The sequence below is a fragment of the Neovison vison genome, chromosome 3 (genome assembly GCF_020171115.1).
Source record: "Neovison vison isolate M4711 chromosome 3, ASM_NN_V1, whole genome shotgun sequence".
Classification (NCBI taxonomy): Eukaryota; Metazoa; Chordata; class Mammalia; order Carnivora; family Mustelidae; genus Neogale; species Neogale vison.
Genome location: NC_058093.1, coordinates 231259107 through 231277496, shown reverse-complemented (window position 1 = coordinate 231277496; position 18390 = coordinate 231259107). Strand labels below are relative to the sequence as shown.

The 18390-nt window shown below is 58.0% G+C and overlaps 1 protein-coding gene across 1 annotated transcript in view; it reads right to left on the bottom strand.

Annotated features, from left to right (window-relative positions):
• RBM19 (RNA binding motif protein 19) overlaps window positions 1-18390 on the bottom strand; it is a 116388-nt gene that overhangs the window by 25072 nt on the left and 72926 nt on the right. Inside the window, exon 22 of the mRNA XM_044244211.1 lies at window positions 7587-7692. Coding sequence (XP_044100146.1) covers window positions 7587-7692 — 106 coding nt within the window. The remainder of the gene's footprint in view (window positions 1-7586; window positions 7693-18390) is intronic.

Here is an 18390-nt window from a genome sequence, read left to right as displayed (position 1 = left end):
GTGTACCACGCCAGCTCAGGCAGGTCTGGCTGGAGCGCAGGCTAGCTACTGTCCGGTCCCCTGGCTCGGCTGTCCCAGAATCACACCCCATTCATCTCCTCTGACCTAAGCCACTAACTGTGGGCACCGAGGGTCCTAGCCTCCAGCTGTCTCTTCTGCAACACCTCCCTCCCCCACCCCCTTTGAGAAAATCTGCTAAGGTAGAAGGGGAATGGCAGCCATCAGCTAGACTGTGACCAGGCCTGGCAGCCATCTTCCCGGAACACGGAGGGCTCTGGAAGGCTGCCAGCACAGCACTGGGCTGACCTTTCTGCAGCTCTCCCTGGAGACAGACCTCTTCCTCCCAACAAAAGAAGTCCACTCGGTGCCCTTGGCAGGACTCCTGTCCCATGGGTGTGTGGCTCCCAGCCCGGGCCCGAGGACAGGACTCTTGTCTTTACAAGCCCAGGCCCTTCTCAGCCCCTTCTGCTCTGTGCCTTGCAGAGTGGACAGGCTGCCTCTCTCTGCAGACGTCAGATCCACCTGAGCACAAACAACGGCAACCTGCGCCCGGCCATCTGCGCCCCCAGTGCCTGGAGCAAGTGTGACCTAAGACGGCCAAGAACGACCACGTGTGCCTGGGAGCATGGGACCGAGTGACAGGAACGGGAGCACCGGGCCCTGGCTGGCACTGCTGGGGGCTTGGCTCCTTCTCTTTGTGGAGGTGGCTCAAAAACATGGGGCCTATGCTTCCGGGAGGAGGTCCCGTACACTCTGTAGCACTCTGTTGTCTCTCTGGGCAGCCCCCGAGCTCTGAGGGGCAGAACCTTTCCACCCTGACTTTCGGCATTCAAGCAAGCTCTAAGCGCGTCCTGCCAGCATGCAGGAGCTGATATCTGGAATGAGTGGGCACTTGGCACGGGACTGGGGGGCCCCACTTGGCACCCTGGTCCTTGGCAAGTGGGGAACCCGGGGATCTGAGGACAAGTTTCTCAAAGAGATAGCCGGGGCCTTGGTTCTCTTCCCTCTCATGTGTTCATCCACACAATTCCATCCAGTTCAACTCGACGTCCCCGGAGGACCCACCATGAGCTAACACTCCAGTGGGGGACACAAAGGTGAGGCACCCCCTCTGACCGTTGGACAGATAAAGGAACCAATGCCAGGTCACCGGTGGTCAGAAGCGACCAGGCAAAGAGGCGGCATGGCCTGCTAATGGCCTTCAGCTCCAAGGGGGGCCTGTGGCGTGACCCGGATGCCTTCCGGCTTTGTGACGGATGGGGCACCTCTCTGGGTTTCCCCTTTCTCACTGTGAAGTGGGGGCACCCTGACCTCCTGCGGCTGCCGAATAAGATAATAAGACCATGATGATTCGTTTTCCCCAGTGCCCAGCACACGGTGAGGGTCTGAGTCCTGATCCCATTCTGCCGTTGGTAGTAGAGCTTTTCAAAAGTTATGAGTGGTGCCCCTGGAGGGGAGTCACCCAGCTCTGAAAGGTGGGTTGGTTTTCCCAGCTTACAGGGACTGACTGCCTGATGTGAGAGAAAGATTCTGGAAACTGACCTTCACCCAGGGGCAGAGGCCTGGAGGGAGGGACGGGCGGGAGCAGAGGGGTAGCTCACGGCACTGCTTATCCCCTGAAGATGAATGAAGGGTGTCCCCCGCTAAGCTGAGAGGGGCTTGTCCCGATCCTGATTTCTCAGCCCATAAATGCGTTGGCTGAGCTCGAGTCCCTGCTTTGAAATGCAAGGCTCGGGATTCCAACATGCTTTTACCCCTGGGCTCTAACCACGGAAACGAGGCAGAGCCCTGCGAATGAGACACAGGCATGAGGGTCTGCACCTCGTGGACCTGCCTGAACAGGAAAGTGGGGATCAACCCCGATTCCTGAGTTGGCTTGCAGTTAACCTATCAGGAGACGAAGAGCATCGGAGAGCCAGGCAGCAGCCTTGACCCTGGGGGCCCGGCCCTTTCTGACCCCTGTTGCTGCCCTTTCTGCGGTGCCATGTGCCAAGGCCCAGGCCTGGCCCTTCACCTTCCCGGCTGCCTCGGGGAGGTAGTATTAATTCCGATGTGCAGATGGACGAGTAACCTGGGGTTCGGGGATATGAAGCCCCTCATCTGTATCCATGGCCTCGTCCTTTCCACGGGGCGATGGCCCCTTTGGACCCTGCTGCACTCCCACAGGCCCCATGGAGACTGCTCTACTCCCTTCTTCCACTCAATTAAGCAAACGTGTGCAGAGCGCACACCACAGATAATCTGACGGCGATCATCGTTTATAGGGCAGGTGAGACGGCTCAGCCCTGCGCGGGCTGCACCGGGCACCCGGCACTGAGCCGGGCATCCCTGCTGGGAGGAGCCCTGTCCGGCTCCCTCACGGTCCGCCCTCCCCAGCACTGGACTGGTTTCGGCAGAGTCTGCAAGGTGACAGCATGGGTGCGGTCGGGCCCGATGGGGGTCCCTGACAAAACCCTCAGCAGCAGCCCAACCCTGGGGCGGGGAGAGGGGGCAGGGGTCCACGTCCCCCCCACCCCCCTTCCCCGGCACGGTGCCGAAGCGAGACGTGGGGAGGGACACATTAACTGGAGCGCCCCCACAATTAAAGCCGTGGTTGTTTACCACGGTGAGAACAGCTCTGCCTGCCAACACCAGCCGCCATCACGTCTCCCTACTGCCGGCTCCCCCCAAGTGTTTATTTAAGCCAACACATTGCTCTGCTAATTGGATAACATTCCATGTGAAAATAGACCTTTTAAAACAACAGCAGCGGCGGCAAATAAAAACAGCTGCAACTGCAAAAGTACAAAGGCGCGGCGGGCTCGGGAAGGGAAAAATTAAAGGCGCATGCATGGGAAAAAAATTAATATTCTGGTTTCTGGGCTGCTAGTCTGCTCTTCCCATCCTTTTCTCCCCTGGGACCAGCCTGCTCCGGGCAAAGACAGAGGAGAGGGTTGCTGCGGAAGAGAACCCCAGTGGCTACCGGGGGCCCTCTCCCAGGCCAGGCTGCTGTCGGTCTCGGGGGACCGGAAGCTGACATGCATGCTGGTGGGGCTGTTATTGGGGTGCTCGTCCCTTCTCTGGGGGTGGGAGGCTCACTTCAGCCTGGGTGTGCTCCCAAGAGATGCTCTGCCCCCCAGCCCCACTGGAACGTCTCTAACGGGCAAGTCCTCTCTGCTGGGCGCTGGAGAGAAGAGGGGCTGGCACTCAGCGTAAGTGACATGAATGCGGAGGGCTGGCCCTGGATGCATGGGCTTCGGCATCTGGTCAGCATGCGGACCGGCTCTGGCCTGTCCCGGCTGCATAATCTCAGGGCCAGTGACTTGACCCTCTTTTGAGCCCCAGTGTCCTCAGGTGTCAAATACCACCCACCGCCAACTTCCTGGAGCCCTAGGAGGATGGAGAGTGACAAATGGGAATGCCTAGCACCCCCTGCCAAAGACAGGCTTTGAGAAGTTGACAGTTTAGATCAATGCCAAGACGTTACCCTTCTGGAAACGTCAGGGTGGCTCCCGAGACAGGGAGAGAGCATGCATGTGAGCCAGACTCAGGCCACCCAGGGAAGACCATTTGGAATGGTTCGATCTTCCTTCACCAGCTTCCATCCCTCCCACTCCCCTCCATCTTGAGGGTGAAGTTCTTCGAGAAACATCAGATCATCACCCTGGAGTTTTAGGGGACAGGGGCACTAACAGAAGGACTGATGCTTACTGCCCTGGATACCGAGGGCCGACAAGCGTCCTAGGATGGGACAATGTGCCAGGTCGCTGACCTTGCGATAAGGGGGATGGGTCGCCTGCGTAGCACCTCGGCCCCAAAGCCTGGCTGGAAGCCAGGCCCCCCACAGCCTGGGCTTCCGGTTGGTTCACGGGGATCGATCCATGGAATTCGGTTCACGGGGATCAGTCCACGGAGCTCTGCAGCAGCTACACAGATGAAGCTCGGTGGCCGTGCAGAAGGAGTGATGCAAACTTCCCACCCTGTTCCCGGGGATGCTGCAGGCTGGGGCAAGACGATGAGGTGTGGTGTACAACACGTGTGTGCATGTCACATACAAAGCCGGCACGGTTGGCCACGGGAGCCTCTGGCTATTGTCATCAGTTGCCTGGTTACCCCGAGCTCTGCCACCACAGCCTCTGGGGAGCCTCGTGCTAGGATTCTTTCCAGTTTGGGGGTGTGTGCTTGACCCAGAGGAGCCTGACGGATGACACATTCCCTGATCACATGCCGGTGGGGGGACACGGTGTCACGCAGAAAGGTCAAAGGACTCAGTGCTGGGCGCAGGGGTGGCACAGACGGGGGCATGTTGGGGCCCCAGCAGACAGTGGTGCTGAGGGGGTGCCTCTAGGGACCGACCAGGCCTAATTCTCTCCTCTGCCAGTTGGCGAATGGGCTGGTTGATGCTGGGGAAGGAGCACTGGAACGGGAGCCGACTCAGCTGGATTTGGACCCCAGCCCCACCCAGAAACCATCAGTTCCTCGGTTGCTTTCCAGACTCCTCACGGTGCAGTCCGCTGTTCGTGACCCGTCCTGCCTCCCCCGCCCCGCTCCGATCTGAGCACTGCCCAAGCCGCCAGGGGGAGGCTCCAATGCTGGGTTCAAGGGTTGCTGATGCCAAGAGTGATGACCTCCATCTTCACAAGGGCGTCCAGCCAGGTAACAGGAATGAACCCACAGGAGGGATTCGTGTGGCTCAGGGATCAGTGGAGCCCTGGAAAGGCTTCTAAAGGAGGTCTCCTTCCTCAAGGGCTTCCGAAGGAGGAAAGCCACAGGGGAGAAGCCCACTGGGGGAACTGGGATCAGGCAGGCAGGTTCCCTTAGCATTCCCACAAATTCCTTCTGCAGAAGTAGACCGAGATCTTGGGGTGTTCTGCTCAGTTGAGGTCTCCTTATGGCCTCGCGCTCCCTCTTCAGCCTCACGCCCACCCTCGCGTTGGCTCGACCTGCACCATGGTCGGAATTCTATTCACCAGTGTGCAGCACGCACGCCTCTCTGGGTCAGTGGCAGACGTTAAACGTGCCCCTTGGAAAACAGTCAAGTTCTTCAGACAGACACGGAGAAGGAGAGGGAGAAGCAGCGTCCCCGGGAGGCAAAAAGAGCAAAAGGCTATCCGCAGGGAAGACACGCTCACTCCCGGTGGGTTCACACCTCGGGAGGGCCAGCTCGTAGGGTGGCAGCCGTAGGGGAGAGCTGCTGCGGGGATGCGAGGGCCACAGGTGGCCCCAGAGCCTGGCTGACCACCTGTCAGAGCCAAGGGGCGGGAGGACCCAATCCCAGAGGGGCTGTGGGTCAAGTCCTCCCTGTCCTCAGCTGCCCTTTCTCCTCCCGGAGCCCAGAATGGGAGGCGGGGAAGGGGTGGGGGTGGGGGTACGCCACTTGCGTGGATCCCCAGGGCTGGGCTGGCGGGCCTTGGGAAATAGCTTTTGCAGCCCGGCTCTGGTGACAAGAGCTGCCCAGCTGGGCACTCGCCCTGCCCCATCTACCTGAGGGGCCCCTTCTGTCCCAGGGATCCGGAGGACACAGCTGCCCTGACCCCATCCCGGCGATGTGGCACACGGAATGGGAGGCCGGGAGCCCATGCCCCGTCTGACCCTCCAGCCCCAAGAGCCACGTCCATTCTGACGGCAGCCTCTGCCCTGGAGAGAGGTCGCTGTGTGGAAGACGACTGCCTTCCGGCTACGGGGCTCGGACACCTCTTCTCTCCGCTCTGTCCCATCCCTCCTCCTTCTTAGATCAGCGCCCTCGACACCACCTTCCTCACGGTTGCAGCTAACAGACGGAGCTCCCAGGGCCAGCGCCATCCAAACCTCACGACAACTCGATGAGGAAAACCCTATCACCGTCTCACAAGGGGGGAAACCGAGGCCCACAGAACATAAGGCACATGCCACAGGTCACATGACAGGTAGAGGCAGGACTGGGATTCCAACTCAGGCAGGCCGGCTTCCGAGTCTGTGCTGTAACGAGCCCCCTCGGAAGACGCAGCTCTTGGAGCGGGAGTAGATCCCCCCGCTCCTCTTCTCCCCCGCTCACGATCTCACGCAGGACCCCCGATACCAGACAGGTGACAACAACAGCTCGGCACCCTCACTGTCCAGCCCCTCAGAAGCCTCGAGCTCGATGGAAGGCCAGGGAGAAAACACTGCCCTGGGCTTCCCTCCCCTCCGGCTGGGACGAAGGCACAGTGGCCCTCAAGGCAGCAGGTCTGGGGGTCACAGCGAGGCAATGACCCTCTGGGCTCCCCCACAGCATGCCAGGGTCTCACGCATGCCGTCCGCCTGCGCCCTGCGAGGCTGGGACCTGGTTCCCACTGCCGTCTTACAGCTGAGGAACCTGGAGTGTGGGGCAGGCTCGGAAGGCCAAGCCGCCGATGGGAAAGCGCTCTGGATGGCTGCCCTCTGCGACTGCCCTCCGAGCCAACACGGGTCCCCCAATGCGGGTCCCTGCTGACGGGAACTGAGGCCAGGCAGGGCCTGTTGCACACGGGGGTGCTGCCCCTGCTGCCACGGACAGGAGGCAAGGGAAAGGCTGCCAGCTGAGAAGAAAGGGGAGCAGATGTCCGGACAAATGCGGCCACGTGTCAACAAAACAGGCACTTGAGTTCAAGACGCCGAGACAAAGGTGGCTGGCAAGGCTCCCCGAGGTCCCAGGAGTGCCCTCTGTGCCTGTGCGCGTTCCCAGGGCCCACAAAGGCTGCAGCTGCGTCCCTGAGATGTCACCTTTGGCTCCACCCACTGGGCTTCTGGTGACGGCAGCTCCCTAAAGGCCAACGGGTGATTCTAACCAACACCCCTGCTTTCCCGAAGGACACCTCGTGAGATGAGGAGGGGATCCCGCCTGTCACTTCACCGTACCCTTGAGGAAAGAGGAGGCCAATAGAGGGGAAAGGCACCGGCTCGAGGGAGCTCCCAGACATAGCTGGACCCCTGACCACACCGCCTCTGCTCCCACATCCCACATCTGCTGCTGGGCTGGGCCCCGCACCCACAAGAGTGACTCCCACTCTCCAACCCAGCCCCATGCTGCCCTGTGCCCCAATCTGAGAGGCCACTTTGCTTCCAAAGCAAAAGATTCTGTCTCCAAGGAGCCTGGAAAATTCTGTACCCGTGCTTATACACATGCCTGGGATGACCTCACCTATAACCGGCACAACCGAGAGGCCCTGGCCACAAGCAGGAAGCTGAGGGGAAACACACGTGGGTCCCTGCAGACATGTCTACATTCCCAAGTGCTGGTCCCCAGCCCCTGCTATGTTGCACGGCCTCTCCCATGCTATCTGCCTCCAGGCGCTCATGACCAGGGAGCTCTGTCTGAGCTGGGGAGGCCCGGGAAACCCACCGGCCTCCCTACTTTGTATCCCCAGATTCCTGAGGATGTCACGTTGGGGAGGGACGGAGGGCAGGAGACACAGATCTAACCCTTCCTCCAAGCACAAAACCCAGGGCCTTTTTTCCCGAGAGAGTTGCACAAATTAGCAGGGTCAGGGAACAAGCAGGAGAACCACACGGGGCCATGACAAGCCCTCATCCGTTAAGAGGTTTAGCTGCTTCTCCTACTAAGGGCCCAGAACAGAAGTGGGGGTGGGCCGGGGAGGGCTCCGTCTCACCTTTGCATCCTGCTTCGTGAGGAAGTCCACGAAGCCGAACCCCCTGTGTGTGCCCGTCCCGGTCATCTTCTTTGGCAAGCGGACGGTCTTCAGCTCCCCAAAGGTGCTAGAAACAAAAGGCAAAATGCAGCAGCTTAAGAATGGAGGCCTGCGAAGGGCCTGGGGTATGTGTGGGAGGGTAGGACCCACTCTCACATGTGATTCCTTTCTGGTTAGAAGTACTTGAGGGGGCATATGCGCATGTGTACACACCCAGACACCCACACACATGCACGTGCACGTGCACGCACCGTACAACAGGGTTGCCTCCCCACTGGCCAGCACGTCCTCGGGGCCATGATTGTCCTTCTCTCCCCTTTCAGATCCCGGCCATCACGCTGGGCAGGGAGGGATGATCGGGTTGGAGATGCTGGCGGAGAATGTTTGGTTCCTCTCTGACAGGCTGGCACACTTGGCCTCCCCTTGCCTGTGGGGCTATCTGGCAGGGGTGGGGGCTGGGGGGTGGTGCAGCCCTGCACACCCGTGGCCAGGGCACAGGGCTGCTCATGTGCACGAGCCTAGGATCCGGATGCCAAGTCAGCGGGGTCTCCTGACCTGAATCCGCCCGCACGGCTGAGCCGAGCACACAGCAAGCCTGTGTGGAGCGAGCAGGACGAGTCTCTGCTCCTGGTCCCGGGCCCTGGGATGTTTCTCCAGTGCTCTGTGCCAGAACAACACACAGCTACTCCCTCTAAACCCCACGTCCCCTCGCTCTGGGCTATAGTTTCGAGATCTGCGAATCTGAAGTCAGGCAAAGCTCTGGAGGAGAAAACGGCTTGGCTCCCCCTGGCAGAAATCATACAGGTAAACACAGCTTGGACCATCCCCTACCCTCTCCCCAACCCTCTCCTCTCAGATCAACGTTTGAGAAATGCCCAGACAAAAGGATCAGGCCTCTCTGGCTCTCCTGTCTCGCTCCCCCCACCCCAACCCTATCCCGATGTCCATTTATCAAATATATATGCACAAATTGCTGCGGATAAATATTTAATGTGCACGGGATCTGAAGAGGTGTTATTTTATTTGAAAAGCTGCGCACACTTGCGGGTGGCTGGGCACACGGCGCACACGCTCAGCGGCCGAGGATGCTCTGGGGCCAAAGACCGATTGGGTAAAAACACAGTAAAGGCCGTAAGCTCTCATGAAATGATATAAGCTAAATCCGAGGCGCGAACCCGGAGCCCCGCCAGCATGACCAGGCATCTGCCAGCCCAATTTCCGAAGGCAGGATGGTGTGTAAATGCGGCATTATGATTCCTCAAAATGAATCCGCACGTCTCTCCAAGCTCCCCCAGCAGCTCCCCCCAGGCTAGCGAGGAGGCTGGCCTCCTGGGGAGGGGAGGGGCCGGAGCGGGTAGGCCTTGGAGCCCTGTCAGTCTTCCTGGCCTGGCTGAGGCTCTGGCTCCTTCGGAGGAGGGGGTGTGAGGGGGCGCGGCTGGGGCCCGGAGGCTGGGCAGGTGGGGACAAGCAAGAAGGTGAGGTGGGAGGGCCGGAGTCGTCGAGCCTGCAAAGCCTGCTTTATTCTGCCACCTAAAGGCCAAAGCATCCCATGACAGGCACTGCCTCTTCCTCCACGAGAGCCGCGGCCAGGGAGGGCAGCAGCCAGAGGAATTTCCATGTAGTCTCCTTCAGGTAAACGGTCCGATGGCTCCGAGTTTCTCAGAGAGATGTGGGGACCACAGGGATGTTGCGTCTAATGGCCACGAGGACCCGATGATGACAGCACTCAGACTCAGCAGGTAAGAGAAGGCCTCAGCCAGCACCTCCCACGTGTCCAGGCCACGCAGGGGGCCCTGTGGACAAGGGTGCGACGACCCTGCCCCAGGCTCCTGCAAGCCTTGGCTTCACCACTGCTTACTCCAAGCAGCCTATGCTCAAACCTCCCCCCCTCCCCACACTCAGGGCTCACTGTGTTTCTCCACTAGGGCCCTGCGGTGTGGGCGCCGATGCGCTCTCCACCACCCCGAGGTGGGTGCTCATTTCTGCAACCGCAGAAACCACATCTATCTTGCTCTTTAGGGGATCCGCAGCCAGGAGCCCACTGCCTGGCCTGGAGGGGACACCTGGTGGCATTTTTGGACTGAACAGACAAGCCCACGGTAGCCCTGGGCCGTGGACACGACCACTGGTATGTTACCAGCGACACCCCAAGGGCTGTGTTGAGGGGGACGTGGCGTGGGCCACAGGGTATGTACAAATAGCACACGTGTTCCTTAGTAGTCCTGCCACCCCCATTTCATGGATAGGGAGACTGAGCTCAGGGAGCAGCGGTTCTGGCTAGCAAGGGGCAGGCTGAGGACATGAGCCAGAGCTTTCCTTCCCCTGAAGTGGTTCATGGTCCTTCTGTTACCTGGATGCAGTCTGGCCACCTTCTGGACTGGGGGTCTCTTTTGGAGGCGTAAAGGCGAAGCAGGGTGGCTGGGAGTGGCCTGCAAGGACTCCAAGGGCTCTAGTGACTTAGTCAACACCCCACGAGAGGGAGGGCAAGAGAGGGAGACTGAGTCCCAGTTCCTTCCGCTCCCGCCACGTGTGAACCGGCGGTCTCTGCCTGCAGAGATTTCAGTCCTGTCCCTTGATGGTCCCGATGGCCTCTGCCCTGATTTCCTCGTAGCCTCCACTAAATTTGTGGTGAGTTAGCCGACGTGAGTGTATACGTGGCAGAGCGGGGCGGGGGGGAGATGGCTGAGGTGCACTCTTCCTGCCGCCGCACGCCATGAGCTGCGGATGCTCTGTGCATGGCAAGCAGCTCAGGGTCCGGAGAAAGGCAAGGAAAATAATTAAAAGGTAGAGAGAAAAGCTGATGAGGAGAGGCTGAAGGCGGTGTGCTCACGTGGCCTGGAGACGTGGCATCTCAGAGCTCTGCGGGGGGTGGTCCATGGCAGAGAGGGGCCCTGCAGCCACGAGGGACCAAGCGCATGGCTCCGGGGCTCCTGTCCCAGGCAGCTGGGGGGGGGGGGCTCAGGGAGGTCGCAGCCCCCGTCTGCATGGCACAGAACAAGGCTTCAGAAATCCCGTTATTCTTCAAGGGGACCTGGGAAACGGTCCCGATGAGCATGTTTCCTCCTTTCCTCTAAGAACAGCACGAGAGAGAGCCGGACCTTGAGTGGCAGCTGCAAAATTAGGGTCAGATCTTCGAAGGCACTTCCGGATGTCTGGGAAGCCCTGAAATGAACGGGCGAGGCTTTGAGACACCACGATTGCTGCCGTGGTGTCTGATCCCAGCCACCGATGACCGGGTGCCCAGGGGCAGGGGGGTGCTCGGCCTTTTTTTAAACACACCGTTTCCAGGTGTAACTGTCTGGATTCCCCAGGGGAAAGAAACCAGAGGCTGGAGCGGCCAGGCGACCAGGCCCCGTCCCCCAGCCATGCGCTTTCTCCCGGCTGCCCCTTCCCCCGGCCCGAGAACAATGCTGGGAAGAGGGCCGGCTCCGGCTGCTTGTGTGACTGTGCGGGATAATATAAGGCTGGTACTAATGATCTCGGTGCGATATCGAAAGCGAATTAAAAAGCAAAAAAAAAAAAAAAAAAAGGTTGGGGGGGAAAATCGATGAAGTACCTTTAGCTCCTTGGAGATAAGCGATATATAAATACCAGCCATTACTAAGGTTCTTATCTGACAGGAAGGTCCACGGAGCCATTTTTAAGAGTGGCTTTTGAAGGAAGTTTTGCATGTACCCTTGTCTCTGGGGAGCAGAGGCCGCCACCTGGGGGAGGCCGGGCAGGGCCGCCAGGGACCAGAGAGGGAGGGAAGTCGCAGGGCACCCAGGAGCTCCCCCGCCACCCAGCCCAGACCCCGCCGCTTGGGGAAGGAGCCGCGTGCGCTCCCCACTGTGTAGATAATAGAAACCACAAAATAGCAATTACTGTATCAGAAGCTGTGAATAAAGAGGACATACCGGGCTTTTAAACGTGGCCCTCCTTCCCTCCCCCACCACGCTCACACTTTATAACAAACTCACACCTCACTTTTCCAATTACTTCATTCACCTTGGGTTCACCAATTACTTCCCCACGCCGCAGCCCCACCCCCTCTGCCGCCCCCACAGAGCAGGACTGCCGGCACACCGGTGGGCTTTCCACGACTGGAGTTTGTTGTCACGTTTCTAATTTCTTCGGAGATGTGCAGGGGTGGGAGGGAGCGAGGGGAGGGAGAGGAGGGAGAGGGTGCAAGGTGTGGAGCAAGGGGAGCCAATTATGCCCAGCCCTTGTAAACAGGTCTGGGCATGCAAATCAGGTCTGCACTACAGGCCTGAACACAGACACAATACGTGTGTGTGCACGCGCGCTCGTGCGCGCGTGTGTGCCGTGGGTGCACGTGGGGGTCTCCTCCCTCCGTGCTCACTGTGAACCCTGCAACTGGACTCCAGCCCTGGCTGGGGTTTTTGGCTCTGCTCCTGAAAAGGGATGAATCCTCCTCTCGCTCCCCTCCTTGTCTGAAGTGGTCGTGCCGCTGCTCTGGTGCCCGGGTTCTGGGGCTTTGTGAGCGGACTGTGAGGCTGGCCTGCCCCTCTGACCTGTACGCTGACACCAAGTGGGGGTCGGGCATACCTTGAAGAGCCTCAACCCCTCTGCTCCCAGGACCTAAGTCCTTATCACTCTCCTCTTTGGATCTGCCAGAGGAACCCGCAGCCCAGCAGAAGTGCCGAGTCACGTGGGGAAGTTTGTTGGCATGACTTCTCCTCCACCTGCGCTCAATGCACTGCTGAGGGGGAAAAAAAAATACCAGCTGTCACCCAAGGGACCCAGAGTCACACAACAGCATGGTCTCGACAAGATAAAGGGGGTGGTTTGTGGTAAGAATAAACCCCAGGCTTCTTTCCCTTCCTTCTGGAAGGAAGAAAAAAGGGCTAAATCTCTTGGCAAAACAAGGCTTTCAAATACACCCCCACCACCAGCACCAATTTTCCAATTTACCAGCATATCCATCCGTCCCCCTGGGACTTCCGGGCTGTGGGCTCCCCTAGCACACGAAGCATCTGCTGGACACGATCTCCCAATGGCCTTAGGAGGTGGGCATCGCCACTCCCGTTCTGTCAGTGCAGAGAACGAGTCTTAGAGGTCATGGGATTTCTCCAAGGTCACTCAGCAAGTCCTTATGTACCACAGGGGTGGAGCGTCCTATCCAAGTTCCCACAAGTGGCAATGAGCTGAAGGGGGGGGGCAAGCAGGTGGCTTGTCCCCTTGTGCCTCTGATCATTCAGCGTTTACAAGCAGCATTTTACAAGCCCTGTCTTGTGCAGCAAGAACCAGCCTGACATTCCCTGTGTACCAGGTGCCGGGAGGGAGGCAACTGTGGGTTAGACATCAACCTTGTTCTCAGGGGACACTCGCCTGATGGGCAGGCAGGGTACCCCCCCATCCTGCAGACACAAAAGGACTCTGCAATCAAACTTCTTATCTCAGCCGACTAGGGGCCACAGCTCAGGGCTCCCGATCTCTCCCCTCCATGCCCACCATCCTACAGAAGGGTCTCCCCATGAATGTGCGGACCCACCAGTGATTCCCACTAGGGGAGTGAACGTGGCAGGGGGGCAGCTGCTCTGCCTGGTATCGCGTCTTGTGGCCTTCCTAACAGTCCCCATGTGGATAAGGGCCCCAGCTGAGGCTCAGAGAGACACAAACTCATTCCCCTATCGTCTACGATAAGTGATTTCTGCAGTACACAGAGGCTTGGGCGCAGGGTCCAACACCCCAACCTCCCACTGCTGCAATGCGTCCAAAACCCAAAACTGCTGAAATTATGCCTACCTCAGGACCTTTGACCCCACTCTTCTCATGACCTGGACCTCTCCTTACCTCGATGTGCTCACCATCGACTCCCTCCTGTCATTTGATCTCAGCTCAAACACCCCCTTTCCGAAGAGGCCACTCCATCCAATGTTGTTCCCTACCTCACGGGCCACTCTGTCACATCTGAGCACTGTCGGAAATGACCTGTTTACTTGCCTTTCCCCTCTCTGTTCTAGAAACAGAAAGAACACTCCAAGACGGCCGAGTTCTTAGTCCCTGTTGTGTCTGCAGAGTCCAGGCCTGTGCCTAGCACGCATTCTCACATTCACTCTGCCATGCGTTTGGCCTTCAGTGTCCTACCCCAGGGCCAGGTCCCTATCCTGAGCAAACACTGGCTACTGGGGCCACACGGTCACGTCTGGGGGCAGAACACACAGTCCTTCTGTCCTGAGGATGCATCTTCACGTACCACAGGTGATTACAGGAGCGTGCGGTCCTCGGGGGAACCGCTCCTTCCAAGGCACGCACATGCGTCCCGTCGATTACAGCGCATTCACTGCAGCAAGCAAACACGGGGCCGGCTCTAGGATTTACTGGGGGTCTAGGAACGGGCCAGTGAGCTTCAGAATCGAGCCCCGCTGGGTCAGAGAAGACACATCTCTGGAGGTTCCCTCTAGACAGCCTCGGCCAAGGTGCAGATGCGAGCAGGGAGCTGGGCTTATGGCTGCCCTGCCGTAGTCAGTATCTCCTCCCCCAGAAGGCTAAGCTGGGGAGCATGTGTACCCCGTGGACCGGAGCCTCGTCAGGCACTGGCTCTCAGAGACGTTTAACCGAGACCGATTTGGACATGCAGTTTCTTCCTCTTTTGTTCTCTCTCTCGCTCGCTCTTTTTTTAAAGGGTGGCTTTTAGACCGAACTTTTCCAATTACTCACCACTCATCGCGGTGAGAGCCGGATGTGGAAAGGTTACCTCGTCTCCATCAGAGCAATCCTCCCTTTCACTCTGGCCTCTTGGAGGCTGAAAAATGGCCCGGTTTCCAAGAAAGTGAGAAAGGAAGCGCGGAGGACAGCATTTAGCTTTTCTCAATAGCCTTTCATGGCTCCTTTCCAGGCAAGCGTGACCCTCTCGTTTTCGAGATGAGGACTCCTGGGGACGAGCAGTTAAATGGTATCTCTGAGTCAGAGTCGGGGCCCATGTTCCAGGCAGGGCCCACACTCTCTCTTGCAGCTAGCTCCTGCAAGGAGGGCATGTGGCCCCGAGGAATGGAAGCTCCTGGCCTGACTCTGCCTTCACCAGCTGGGTGACCCCAGTGGAGTCGTTTCCAGGCTGGACTGAAGGAGGAGAGCGACACGCAGGCACACGCAAGGAGAGTGGAAACCTGCTCTAGGTTCAGGATCCCCGCTCCACCAGAAGGGGGCAGGGACCACTCAGCCCCAGTCTGGACGGGCAGCTGGATGCCTGGGCCCAGAACTGACAGCTCTTCTCTTTATTCTAAACTGTCCTACTGTCCAGATACTTTTGAGAAATGCAATTTCTAAATATTGGTAACAAAGTCGAAACATTTTAGACACCGTGTCACCAAGGGCAACACACACAGCCTGTGGGGGGCCTGTCTGTCACCTGCACACCTGAGTTCCCGTTCTGCTGTGGTTCCAGAGATCAGAGAGGCTGCTCTACTTCCAAAATGATGAAATTTCCTCCCCTCCTTGTTAGCCAGGACTGGGCCTCTCCTGGCCGCTGGTAGTCCAACGGCCCCTTGATGGCTTGGGTTCACATAATGTGGCCCCGGCGGTTGGTGGGGGCGGTCTAAGTTCCGGGAGACAGAGAGGGTCTTCCCAGTGCACTTTGCTCTCCAGCATCTACTCCAGGCATGGACCACTTCTGGCGACACGTTCACCAAAGGAATCATTGCTCCCCCCGCCAACCCTCATCCTCCAGGACACAGACTCAGATTTGAGGAGTGGAAACAATTTGAATATGCCTCGTCATTCAGCTACCACGGGTCCTTCATTCTTGGGCAACTATTTCCCGAGTGCGTCCTGAGTGCAGATGCTGAACTCCGTGCTGGGAAAGAACAGACACACTCTGGAAGGCCTGTGCTCTTAACCAGTGGGGGTCCATCCGTGCACGGCTGAAGGATTTGAGAAGCCACTGAAGGCTGGATACTGTCTGCTGAACCTAAGTGTTGTCCTTAAGCAGAAGATGTCATAAAAATAGTTCTAAGATCAAAGGTGACCAACTCTTTAAAAACAGTAGTTTCCAAGTTTGTCCTGAAAGAAGTTAAGAGGTATTTTGTGTAACAAGTCTTCTGGAATTAAGTAAATTTGAGAGCTAGCTGGTTAAACACAGTTCAGCAAGTTTCTCTGCTGCAGACCTTGTCAGTGCTTTTAAGGTATTAGGTACATGGAAGGTGGATCTGGAAGGGTGAGGGAGAAGACAGAGTACTTCTCAAATTCATCTGGCCATTGAACCTTCCTACCCCCAAACAAGAAAACCTATTAGCATCTCTCAGGACACAACTGTGGAATGCAATTTGGGAGAAGCAAGGTCAGGCAATGATCATGGAAGGCTGGAGCGCACACAGTGAAGCAAAGCTTCTACCTCGCCCGGAGCTCTGAAAGTGGGGAGCTGCCGCAGAGGTCTAGTTTTGCCCATGAGGGGCCAAGTCCCAGCATCACTGAAAGAATGGAAGTGTGGCGTCAGACACAGGGCCCGATCCCAGCTCTCCACATGATGTCACCTTCCCCAGGCTCAGCTTTTCACCTGAGAAACGACGGCCCCGCCCTACGAGGCTGCTGGATCGAGGATTCCTGGCGTATAACGGGAATGAAGAAATGGAAGCCCTAGACAAGGGTGCTCACGACCATTAAAAGGATCTGCGCTGGTGCCAAGCGAGGGACCGCTTCCAAGCCCTTATGGGGTTTCAGGCTGAAGCTGAGAAAGAGCAGGCTGGGCCAGGCAGGCTCCTCCTCCCAGTGGACCCCCAGGAGTTCTCAGCCAATTGCTGAGAGAGCCAGATGTGATCTTGTGATTCTTGGTGCCCGGAAAAAAAAAAAAAAGCAGCAGCTCTCCACCTTATCCACATGACCCACCAGTTTTACAAGATAATTGGAAGAAACTATCCCTGGGGAGGCATCCCTCAGCCAGACCCAGGCACCCTTGTTTTCCCTCGGGCCGAGCTAGCCCACTGGAACAGCTTGTGTTCCTTCTTCCTTTTGGAAGGAGAGGGTCAGGACGCCACCCCTGGCCTGGGGCGCACATTCTGGTCAGTTCCACGCCTCTGCCGGGGTGAGTTAATGAAATCCACAGCGGACGCGCTCCCCCACTTTCTCCCCCTCTGGTCTTCAGCTGCCTCAAGTACAGCTAATCCCATTACAAGAAAATAAAGTGGATAATTCAGGCTAATGAAATCGTTACAAGAATGTGGCCAGCCAGAGGTGGACATTCAGAACCAATTTAACACCCTTTGGTGTCATTATCCTCAGTACAGGAAATGTTGGAGCGGAGGAAGGAAAAAAAAAATTAAAAAGAAAAAAAAGAGAAAACCCAGCCTCTTTCTTGTTGGCTTAAATCTGGTTAAAGAATGGATCTGCCTGTCTCTTGCTCAGTGTTATTATCTCTGCCAAGTGCGCTATCTCCACAGTAACCCCAGAAAATATCAAAGCGGGAGGAGAAACTCTGGAAGTCACCGACCGTGCTGGAACCCAAAGAGCCCTCCACACCTTCCCCTCTGCCCAAACCTGCCGCTGCTCCAGCAGGGACCGCTAAGGGATGAACCCCCGGGCCCTGAGCCAGCACCGAACTCAGAAGCCTCTGATGCGGGATTACACTGTTGGTCCCTGGGGTCCGAGTGAGGTGGGACAAACCAGGGTGACCTCCTGTGCAAAAGAGAGCGGGCAACAGGACCCCTGGGGGGCTGAGCAGGGGGCGTCCCTTATCGCTGGCTCACACCCTGCTCACGCCACCTGCCACCAGGTCACAGCCAGGCTTCCGGAGAAGGCTGAATTAAGAGTGGCCACTCAACTTCTTTGCACCTGCCGCCTGCCCTCAGTGTCCACCCCTGCTCCTGCCATGTCTCCCCCATACTCAGAAAGGGCCCTGGCAATTGCCATTTCTTTTGGGTCCATTTCAGCGCCCAGAACCTTAAGGAGGACAGCCTCCTATCCCGAAGCCCCACTACATCCGGCTGGTTCCCATCAGCCTGGATGCGGCTTTCCCACTCGCGTCTTTGACTGTTCTAAGCCCTCTGGCTAAGGGCCAGCTCTAGGTGCTCCTAACGGGGCAACGGTCACAGCATAAGAAGGAGCACGTGAAGGGACGAGAAGAGAAGATCCTACAAATGTACAGAGAACTTCTGCCGAGCTGGTTGGGTCGTGGAGGGATCTTAGGGGGGGCACCTGCGGGTTGGATGTATAGTCATTGGGGGGTTAGAGGACTGCCAGGGACAGTCTCCCTGTAAAAAGTGCCAAACAGCAGCCCTCAGTAACCGACACCCACCTCCTACTTCCTGATCAAGGCTGCGGGGGTGCACTAAGGCATATGGCCCACTCATGGCCTCCGGGCCCCTTCTCTCGGACCCCCCTGGAGGAGCACCATCCACACGACCTCGACATCCACACAAGTCTCCATGATGTCCTGACAGCAGCTTCAGAAAGTGGTGGGACGGTGGCAGGAGCTCCCACAGGGGTTCAGGAACCCATTCAGCTCCCTCTTGGGAACACACACGGGGTGGGGGCCGATGCCACTACTTCAGGGCCCGGAACAGAGCCTCAGGGAGCCAGGGGTTCAGAATAAAGCCACACAGCTCCTGCAGCCCACACAGATGTTCTCGGTCGGTCACTCAGAATCGAGAGACTCCAGAAAGAAGAGCCCCCCGAACCCCACAACCAACAGTGACGCCACCACGCCCACACACTCTGCTTCCGCCCGTTGATTCTGGGAAAGCCCTTGACCCTGCCCCCCTGCCCACCGAAAGTCTATTTACTTTTACTTTACAACTTGTTTAGCTAACTTCTCATCCCAGAGCAGCTGGGA